General features: G+C 52.4%; 1 protein-coding gene across 1 annotated transcript in view; it reads right to left on the bottom strand.

Annotated features, from left to right (window-relative positions):
- LOC130584834 (receptor-type tyrosine-protein phosphatase S-like) overlaps positions 1-10887 on the bottom strand; it is a 56722-nt gene that overhangs the window by 31698 nt on the left and 14137 nt on the right. The window contains exon 2 of the mRNA XM_057385063.1: positions 4462-4623. Within this exon, the coding sequence (XP_057241046.1) occupies positions 4462-4623 (162 nt within the window). The remainder of the gene's footprint in view (positions 1-4461; positions 4624-10887) is intronic.

Genomic DNA, 10887 nt, shown 5'->3' with positions numbered 1-10887 from the left:
GAGGAGAGGAGAGGAGAGGAGAGGAGAGGAGAGGAGAGGAGAGGAGAGGAGGAGGCAGCTACACCCAGGGATCTGGGATCAGAGAGCCAAACCATGCTGCTCCTCCATCCCACAGCACCTTCCACCCCGCAAACCCTTTTCCACGGCACCAGCTCCCCAAAAAACAGCCTGAATGCACCTGGAGGAGCTCCATTCCCACCCCACCACTCATTTTCCATCCTCTCCCCGAATCCAAACCTCTGCCAGCCCCAGGGATGCTCACAGAGCTCCCCTTCACCTCATGAATGACTGCGTTCTGCAAATTAACCGCGGAGCGAGGGCAATTAAAAGGGAAGAAAGCCGGGGTAATGCATCATAAAAGGGGCTTTATTCTTTTATTTTGTCAATTGCAATTTAGGTTTAATTATTTATGGTGATACTTCAGAGTGCTCTACGCCCGTGATTTACAAAAGGAAGGAAACCTGAGCCGTAAGTAACTGTTCCCCTGCTCTTAAATCTGTGCTGGGGTGGAGAGAGCCCTCTGCGTATGCAAAGTGCCAATTAGCAAAGTGCCATTGTGAAACACAAAGGTTTAATCAATGGGGGGAAAAAAAAACCCACAGGAAAAAACGAGCGAGCGTGCAGAGGAGAAAAACGGCTGAAAAGGGATTTTTGTGGGTGGCTGAGGAGCACTTGGTGGTGACACAGAGGGGCAGGGGCACCTGAGAGCTGTCCTTGGCCACGCACAGCATCGATGACACGAAGGGGACATGCACAGGGAGGGTTTTAGGGTGCTCAGCACTGAGGTTTTATGGCTCAGGCTGGGGGAGTGACCAGGAATCAGCCAGGTCCATCAGAAATTTGGGAATTTTTCCTCTCCCAGGACCCATCCCTGGCCTCGTCTACCTCTGCTGCCTCATTTCCTCTCAGCTCCTGGGGATGCCAGTTCATGGCACTCACACAAACAGCAGCATCCTCACCAAAATGGCAATAATTCCCATTTAACAAAAAAAATTAGTGATTTCCAGTTCCATATCTGCTTTTGATCATACAGAAGAACCAAAAAAAAAGTCCACAAGTGAGAAAAGGAAAAGAGAAGGCACAAGTTTGTGACACACCTTTCAATTATTGCCCTCCTMGGCTTCCCAAGGAGGAACAGCAGGCAGAGGGTGAGTGTAGAGCTTTGGGTTTTTAATTTAAATGGCAGTTTCCTTTAAATAGAATGCTCCTGCCACAGAAAGATTTAAATCACTGGCTGGGATCAATTAGCCTCGGAAACAAGGGAAAGGTTTTAATGGTCCTTTGATTGCAGAGGCCACGGCTCCTCCAGAGCTGAGATGGGAGAGGAGATGAGTCCGAGCTCTCAAGATAAAAATTTTACCAAGCTCCCGGTAAAAATGGGAGGGTGAGGCCCCCCAAAAAACCAGAATTTGGGGGGTTTCCATCTCCAGCACTCCAGGAGGAGCAGAACCCCACATGCCTGGGGGGCTGCAGGGCTGTGACAGCCCCCGGGGATGAATTAGGGCAGGAAATGGGGTCAGCAGCGTGGCCAAGTGGAAGCTGGCCAAGGGATTACGGGAATGTGACAGAGCCCAGGGCCATCTGATGGGAGAGGAGGTGGTCAGGACCGAGGGGCAGCTCCTGGCAGGGCTCTGCAGCTGCTGCAGCACACAAARCTGGGCGCTGTTTGTAGGGCTGGGGTGTCCTGATCCCACTCCAAACCCGGGAAATGCCAACTCAGTGCCCACTCATGGCCACCAGGGAGAGAGCAGCAGCCTCCAGAGCTGCTCAAACAGCTGGCACCAGCAGCAGCCCCAAGGGTATGGGGCAGAGAGGGTGGCACGGTGGGCAGGAGGAGGGAAAACAGCTGGCAACATCTGCACAGTGAAAGCAGCGACCTGAAAAACTCCTGCACGGGCATCTGCAAGAGGGGAAAACAGCACAAACCCTCCCAGCTCAGCATCCAAGGACACTGCAGAGCTACAGGAGAGAGGAATTTGGCTGCAAGCAGCCAGGGTGATGGATTTCAGCGGGTTCAGGCCACACCGCTGGCGCATTTCGTGTCTGAGCAGCACCAACCCTTCCTGAGGGCACTTTTTTTCACCCCAAAAAAATCTCACAGCAGTCAGGCAGCACGAGGAAAGGACTGTGATCCCCCAGATCTGCTGTGATCTCTGAGCAAAGCTTGCCCCAGAGATGATGGGCAGGCAAGGAGCTCGCTGCTCCCCTGGAAAATGAAAATCATGGGAGAGCTGAGCTCGCACAGTCTGGATGGTGCAATGAGCACTCAGGCTCTTTGTGCACCCAAAATTCAAATGGATCCCCGTTTTCACAGGCACTGGGGGGGTCACAGGGGGTGGATCTGCTTACCCAGGGAGGCTGCAGAGCTGCACAACCCCTGAACTCCCATCTACACCACAATGGAGCGATTTCTCCAGCAAAGAGACAGCAAAGCAGCGGCAAAAACGCGACCCTGGAGCTCCAACTCCAGATTTTCCACTCCTGACCCCACTGCACAGGGCCAGGAATGGAGATTCCCACTTTCACAGGGCACCCTGACCCCACAGAGCAGCACCTATACACTCTGGGTGCTCAGAAAGAGCCTGCATGGGTTCCAACACCAAAGCAGATCCTAGATAAATCCTTGGGCAAAAATAAACCCTGCTCGTGGCAGATCCCTGCTGCTGCCACTCGGGACAGCTCAAASTGCAGCTCTGGGGTCATCTTCATGGACACCAGTGAAGGGATTTGAGGTGCAAACTGCCCCAGAGCCAACGCTTCACCCTACAGGGAACCTCACRGAATYMCAGAATGACAGAATCMCAGAAYCMCAGAWTCASAGAATCCCAGAATGAACCAGGSTGGGAGAGACCTTCARGATCATCAAGTCCAACCCATRRCCCRACACCTCCTCATCAACCAAACCCTGGCACTGARTGGAACAGTTTAATGGTGTTAACCTGCCTTCAKCAAAGGTCAGCTCRTCCTGGGCTGAGAGGTTCTCCATCACAGAATCCCAGAATTACAGAATGACAGAATGACAGAATCCCAGAACTACAGAATCCCAGAATCCCAGAATTATAGAATCACAGAATCCCAGAATCCCAGWATGACAGAATCCCAGGATCACAGAATCACAAAATTACAGAATCCCAGAATCATAGAATCACAGAATAAAGGAATCCCAGAATCCCAGAATTACAGAATTCTAGAATTACAGACCCCCAGAATCACAGAATAACAGAATCCCAGAATCTCAGAATAACAGAATCCCAGAATTCCAGAATYCCAGAAYCMCAGAATCCCAGAATGAACCAGGCTGGGAGARACCTTCAAGAYCATCAARYYCARCCCATGACCCAACATCTCCTCATCAACCAAACCCTGGCACYGAGTGCCACATCCAGCCTGTTTTTTGTTTAAAAACCATCCAGACTCCACCACCTCCCTGTGCAGACAATTCCAGCGTGTGTCACTCTTTCAGTGAAGAATTTTATTTTTAATGTCCAACCTCCCGGAGCCCAGCTCGCTCCCCAAGCTTACAGAACGAAAAAGAATAAAAGAAAAACATTATCTCCCTGCGCAGGAGCRCTTCTCCCTGCGAAGAGGGATTAAGCACAAACCCAGCAAAACTCAGGAGAGAGGCAAGGGCAAACACATCCCCACTTGCCTACTGCAGAGAGGACGGAGAGCACAGCTCTGAAAAAATAAAAAAAAATCTCCTGGCAACGAAAGGTCGCGGATGCATCAATCCCCGGCGAGCGCGTCACCGTAATAAACCCCGATAACGAAGCGATTACGTGAAAAGCTGTCAAGGGCTACGCTGACCAGAGCAGCCCTCTCACCAGCTTCAAGCAGCTTTGCTGGGGAGGAGGGAAAAAAAAATTAAAAAAAAAAGCCATAATTCAATCAGCCTGGAAAAGTCTATTCCCCACTGATCCCAAGCGATCAGCCTTCGTGTCGAAGGAATATTACATTTGAGTTGCTGAAGATTTTTGCTTTTTTTTTTTTTTTTTTCCCCCTCTCTGCCCCCTTCCCCTTTTCATTTTTTAAAGCAGGAATTGAAAGGCAATGAAGATAAAAACCGTGTTGGACTGGAAGTGGCTCACTCAGGGGAAGGAGGAACATAATACTCTTTCTTCAGACGCTGTTTGGAGCCCGGCCCCAGAACCACAACGGTCAGCAGTGTCTGACAGATCCTGAAAGGAGGGAGCAGGAGAGGACAATATGGGAGAGATGGGGCCGGGAGAAGGGGTGGAAGGCTCTGGAAGGAGCTGTCAGGTAGCTCCCTCCCTTTTTTGGGGCAAATTGAGGCTCAAAGCAGGCTGAGAGCTGCCCCAGGAAGGGCTGGGAACAACTGGGAGGAACCAGTGGGATGTTAAARATGCTGGAAAATGAGTGATCAGGTGAAGTGAGCTTCAGTTCCTCGAGGATGACAAAAAGAGGGGTGAGCAAAGGAGCAGAACAGCGCAGGGCACTCACTTTCAGCCAGGCAGTCCATCAGCAGCAYGGAGAGGAGGTGCACGAGGGACACCAGCGGCGACATCCCAGGGCTGGCAAAGATCCTCATCCTCATCCTTCGGCCCCGGCCGGGACGGCTCCGGCTCAGCGGCGACAGCAGCGGCTGCCCAGCCTTGTCAGCACCTGCAGGGGACAAAGGGACAGTTTGGACACAGCCCTGGGTGGCAGCGGCCGAGCGGAGCCTGAGTGGTGACAGTGGTGCATGGGGACACAGGGGAATTGTCCCCATGGGGTCACTGAGTGCCTGTGGGGCTCCATGGGCCAGGACATGGGCCAGGACCATGGAATGAACTCAGTTCCATGGGCCAGGACTATGGTGGGAGCCCAGGACCATGGACCCAGACCACACTGGGAGCCCAATTCCATGGGCCAGGAGCATGCTGGGGGCACTTTTCCCCCCAAAAAAATAATCCCAGAAAATGGACCAGAACCATGGTGGGAGCCCAGTTACATGGGTCAGGAACATGACAGGAGCCCAGCTCAATGGGTCAGGACCATGGTGAGAACCCAGGACCACTCTGGAAGCCCAGTTCCATGGTGGGAGCCCAATTCCATGGACCAAGACCATGCTGGGAGCCCAATTCCATGGACCAGAACCATTCTGGGAGCCCAGATCCATGGTCCAGAACCATGGTGGGAACCCAGTTACATGGGTCAGGACCACGGTAGGAACACAAGACCACTCTGGAAACCCAGTTCCATGGTGGGTGCCCATCTCCATGGACCAGCTCCATGGAAGGAGCCCAATTCCATGGGCCAGGACCATGGTGAGAACCCAATTCCATGCTGGGAGCCCAATTCCATGGACCAAGACAGTGCTGGGAGCCCAGCTCAATGGGTCAGGACCATGCTGGGAACCCAGTTCCATGGGTCAGGACCATGCTGGAAGCCCATTTCCATGGACCAGGACCATGCTGGAAGCCCAGTTCAATGGGTCAGGACCATGCTGGGAACCCAAGACCACTCTGGAAGCATAGTTCCATGGTGGGAGCCCAGTTCCATGGACCAGGATCATGCTGGAAGCCCATTTCCATGGACCAGGACCATGGTAGGAACCCAAGACCACTCTGGAAGCCCAGTTGCATGGGTCAGGACCATGCTGGGAGACCAGTTCCATGGGTCAGGACCCTGGTGCAAACCCAGGACTATCCTGGGAACTCAGCTCCACCATCAGAAGCCCCAGCAGAGCCCACGTTTGGGTTGAAGTTTCCCACCCGCGGGGGTCTCTCCCTGCCCAGCACGGTCCAGGCAGTGCTGAGCAATGAGGGGTGAAGGGCTCTGACCCCACAGAGCTCAGGGATCCTTTTGACGGGGCGATTTGCCCACAAAAGACAGAAGACAAACCGAAATCTCACACGTGAAAAACCCAGCAAGGAAGGATAAAAATCCCTTGCCGAGAGGGAAGATGAAACACCCAAATGTTTTTGGTGGGTTCCCTTTAGAATCTGTGTGATTCAGGGAGGGATCCTCCTGTGATTCCCCAGACCCAGCAGACCCTGACACACTGGGGGTGTCCCAGCACCCCTTTGGCACCACAAACACACGCTGGAAAAGCTCCAGACCCTTCTCCAAAGCTGGGATTGCAGCAGCTACCCTGCACTCTGTGCCTCAGTTTCCCCTCATGGAGGAATTGTGTCACTGAGCCACAAAAAATTGGAGGAGAGAACACTTGGGGCAGGTGCCATGGCCGATCCTGATGGATGAAGAAAACCCAATGCATCCTCCACGGAGGTGGGAGAGGTTTTCTCCCGACCAGGTCTGCCCTGGATGTGGCAGCAGCAGGGCACAGAGAGCTCCTGAGCCCCATCCTGCTGCCCTCACCCTTCCAGAACATTCCAGGGTGACAATTCCCAGCTCTGAGCACAATTCCCGGCTCAATCCCGATCCCCAGGCAGAGCTGGGATGGCATCAGGGCTGTGTTCTCAGCCACCACCCCGGTGCTCTGTGTCAATAAAATCTCCCCTCGGTCACAGGGATAAAATCTACCCCAGAAAGGCAGAAAACAGAAGGAAAAATAGAAAATGGAGCAAAAACCACAGCCACAACCTCCCCATGGGGTCGGCAGCTCGGAGGTTTCCCATCAGTGGGGATAACGGGTCGGGGACGCGCTCGGAGCCGATTCCTGCTCTCATTACCCCAATTTGATTCCCGCTCTCGTTACCCCAATTAGACATCAAACCCAGGGCTGATCACCTTCTGGAGGACAGCCAGGTACAGATATTGTGCCATGATCAAAGGTTTTGGGAGGACTGTGAGGCTGTTCCAGCTTTGTGGCACACGTCGGGCGGGGAGAGCGTTGGGACAGGCGGCGTGAGGATTTTAATCTTTTTTTTTCCTGTCCCATTAACTCTCCACAGAATTAAAAGAAAAGCCAGGATAAACAAGAAGTCCCCCATATGTACTCAGCCCYGAAGAGGAACTTTTCAGAGAGGAGCTCTGGACTGGCACTTTGAGGATTACAAAGACGCCGCTGATCAAGATCCACCGCGCTGCTCCAGGGCTGGCTCACGAAAAACAAGCATAAATACCGAAAAAAAGAAAAATAAAAAGAGAAAAAAAAAGAAATCTGATTCCTATCGCTGGGAACCTCTTCAAATGTTTGTTCTAGACACACTCAGAGAGACATGGAGAGGCTCCAGAGGGGTTCATAGGGTTCCAAAAAATGTGTTGGGGTGGCTTTTGTTGTTGTTGGGGCGAGCAGAGAGTGGGAACGCCGTGAATGGGAACTGTTAATTAAACTGGAGATGTTAATTAAACTGGAGGACCCAGCTCTCCCTTCTCCCTCTTCCAGCTCCCACCAGCGAGGCTGGGTTTGGGCAGAGCCAGAATCCTAAAACAACCCTCTAGGTTTGTTTAGGTGCCATTATCAAAATAAAACCCAACAAAACAGAGCCACCATTTCAGAAAATCCCATTTTCTGTCATCGAGGGTTCAAAAAAAATGTGTTGGGGTTGCTTTTGTTGCTGTTGGGACGAGCAGAGAGTGGGAATGCTGTGAATGGGAATTAAACCCATGGTTTAATTAAACCGGGGATGTGGAAGGACCTGGCTCTCCCCTCTCCCTCCTCCAGTGAGGTCGGGTTTGGGTAGATCCAGAATTCCACCCTTTAGGCTGTTTTAGGTTCTGGTATCAAAATAAAACCCAACAAAACCGGGCCACTATTTCAAAAAATCCCATTTTCCGTCATCGCGCCGGCACGGCCATGCCAAAAACGCCAAAAGCGCCAAAACCACCACAAACGCCAAAAACGTAAAAAACGCCAAAAACCCCAAAAACGCATCCGTGAGCCTCATGAACATCCCAAAACATCACCGAGGATGTTCTGAAGCTGCAGCACATCCCCAAAACCCCCCCCCAGGACGGAGCTGAACCAAATGTCAGGGAAATATTCCGCTTCCCCCGGCGGCTCGGCTCTCCCTCCGCTTCTCCTGCCCTATAACGGGYTCGGATGGGGAAAATCTGCTAAAGGGGATCCGGGATGGGAGCAGGAGATGCCAGAGGGTGATGATTCCGCTCGGGTGCTCACCGAGCCCTGACGGGGACGGGAGACGCTGGCAGAGACGTCAGAGAGCGTCAGTTCCGATCCAGCGACGCGGGATCCACAGCGGGTGCGGCGCCCCCAGATATGGGATTTTTAGGATGGCAGGATGCACGTTCACCTGGCTCCCTTGGATATGGGATTTTTGGGATTTTCGGGACAGCGGGATGCACATTCACCTGGCACCCCCCGATATAGGATTTTTGGGACAGCAGGATATGTGCTCACCTGGGTGCTCTGGATATGGGATTTTGGGGATTTTCAGGACAGGGGGATGCGCACCCATCTCGCTCCCCCGGATATGGGATTTTTGGGATTTTCGGGACAGAGGGATGTGCACCCACCTGGGTGCCCTGGATATGGGATTTTTGGTATTTTCAGGACAGCGGGATGCACGCTCACCTGGCACCCCYGGATATGGGATTTTTGGGATTTTYRGGACAGTGGGATTGCACCCACTTGGCACCCCTTGAGAAGAGATTTTTGGGATGTTCAGGACAGSGGGATGTGTGCTCACCGAGCTCCCCTGGATATGGGATTTTCAGGACAGAGAGATGTGTGCTCACCTGGGCGCTCTGGATATGGGATTTTGGGGACAGCGGGACGCGTGCTTACCTGGCGCCCCTGGATTTGGGATTTTGGGGATTTTGGGGATTTTCGGGACAGTGGGATGCACGCTCACCTAGCTCTCCTGGATATGGGATTTTTGGGATTTTCAGGACAGCGGCATGCACATCCACCTCGCTCCCCCGGGATATGGGATTTTCAGGAGAGCGGGATGTGCTCCCACCTGGCTCCCCTGGATATGGGATTTTTTTGATTTTCAGGACAGTGGGGTGCACACCCACCTGGCTGCCCTACAGATACGGGGCACAGGCTAGGACAGAGCTCATTCTGCTGCCCTGGTAGAGCCCTGCCCATAGGAACAGACCCATCCCCTGCACGATTCCTTCTCCCAGGCCCTGGTGGCACCTGGAGAAAGGTCACCAGGCTGTCCTGCCCCTACAGCGGGGCTGAAATCCATGGGAGCTGCTCTGATGAGAGCTCAGACCCCAAAAGCTCTGCCAGCTTTTCTCCCCCGTGCCCTCTGGATCAGCTCTGCTCACCCCTGCCCATCCCCGATCACCCAGCCGAGTTCCTGGCACCATTGTGCCACTTTTCCCCCAAACCCTCCCCAAATTCCCTGGCACGGGACCTCCTGCAGCACCTAATAGACCTCAATCCTCGTTAARGAATGCAATTAAGCAAAGCCACGGCCCCCAGCGGGGTCAGATCCGCGCCAGATACAGTCACATTTCAGGAATGGGATTAATTCTTCCCGTAAAGGAGCCCCTGTAAAATAAGACACTCGTTCTTGTGTGCTGCGCTAATCTCCGGCTCTAAGCGAAGCTCTGCATGCAGAGCTTGGGGGATTTTTTACTAAAAATAATAAAACTCCGAATTTTTTGCAGGATTCAGGTCCCCATTGCAGCCAGGGACCTGCAGGGACCCCGAGGAGCAAAGCACAGGGGGTGAAAGAGAACCAACATTTCTGAGGAGCTTAAGTTCCCCCGGGAGTCAAAGGGACTTAAGCTAAGCTGCTAAGATGCTTTTGAAGATTTTCCCCCACAACTCCCRTTTCAGAGGGTGCCGGACACCTAACTCCCTTAAGCTACTTTGGGAATGCAAGGGGATGCAGGAGGAAGGGTTTGGATACCTCGGTTCTCGCTGTTTGAACAAGGAAATGTTGTGAAAAATCAGATTTTGCAGTTACGGAGAGTGGGATGGGTCAGAGCCGCACAGGGATTTCCACAGAACCACAAAAATCACAAAACCCCAGAATCACAGAATCACAAAACCCCAAAATCACAGAATCACAAAACCCCAAAATCACAGAATTTTAGAATGGTTCGGGACCTTAAAAATCATCCTGTTCCAACCTGCTAGTGACAGGGACACCTTCACCAAACCAGGTTAGTCAGAGCCCCACCCAGCCTGGCYTTGAACACTTCCAGGGATGGGGAATTGGGGAATCCACAATTTGCCATATGTTCCCTTTCCTTAGGCCCCCACGGAGCTGGTAATTGAAACATTTGCTGTGCATTTGAAAAAAAAATCCAGGGGGGAGGAATGTTTCAGATTTTCTGGAATATGACTACTTGAAAAAAAAAATCACAAAAAAAAAGCGAACTTGGGCTTTACACAAAAAAAAAAAAAAATCGAACTTGGGCTTCTCTCCTGTTTCACCTGCCTGTAAAAAGGAAAAGGGCAATTTAAAAGATATTTTCTGCTAAAAAAGTCCCGCTCAGATGCAGGGGATGATTAAATATCTTCATTTTCGGCAGCTGCTGTGGGAGAATTGCTCCCATTAGACACATCAGTGGGAGCAAACACCTCGCAGGCACAGGGCTGCACCGAGGGCTCTCCCTTCCAGCAGCACCGGCTCAGTTTGTGCTGAGCATTAACAGAGGTCACTGGGTCACTTCATTTCCTCCCAGCAACCTCTTTAAAGAGAGAAAGAAAAGCTTTTAGCACAACCAGCAGCTCGTTTGTCACCTCCCATGGGGAGGGCAGGGGATGAAATCGGAATTTGCTGCCCCACAATTCCGGCTCGATGCCATTCTGTCCTTGGTAAACCCAGCCTTGCCAGGCCTGAGGCAGCTTGGACCTGGCCCAGGAGCCCACCCCTCATCCCTTAGGATTTAAAATTCTCTATTTCCATGTTTCTGTAACCCTGGATTTCTCCAGTGTTTAACTCCAGACTGCACAGACAGTTCCCAGCTCCTGCTCTCCCATTTTCACACAAAACAATTCCTCTGCAGCCCCAAACTCAAGGACACCTCCCTGGGCCAGGCCCCAAGAGATGGAAA

Source organism: Malurus melanocephalus, unplaced genomic scaffold, assembly GCF_030028575.1.
Source record: "Malurus melanocephalus ecotype Western Australia unplaced genomic scaffold, MMel_1.1 scaffold_775, whole genome shotgun sequence".
NCBI classification, from domain to species: domain Eukaryota; kingdom Metazoa; phylum Chordata; class Aves; order Passeriformes; family Maluridae; genus Malurus; species Malurus melanocephalus.
This window is presented reverse-complemented; position numbering and strand designations above follow the sequence as displayed.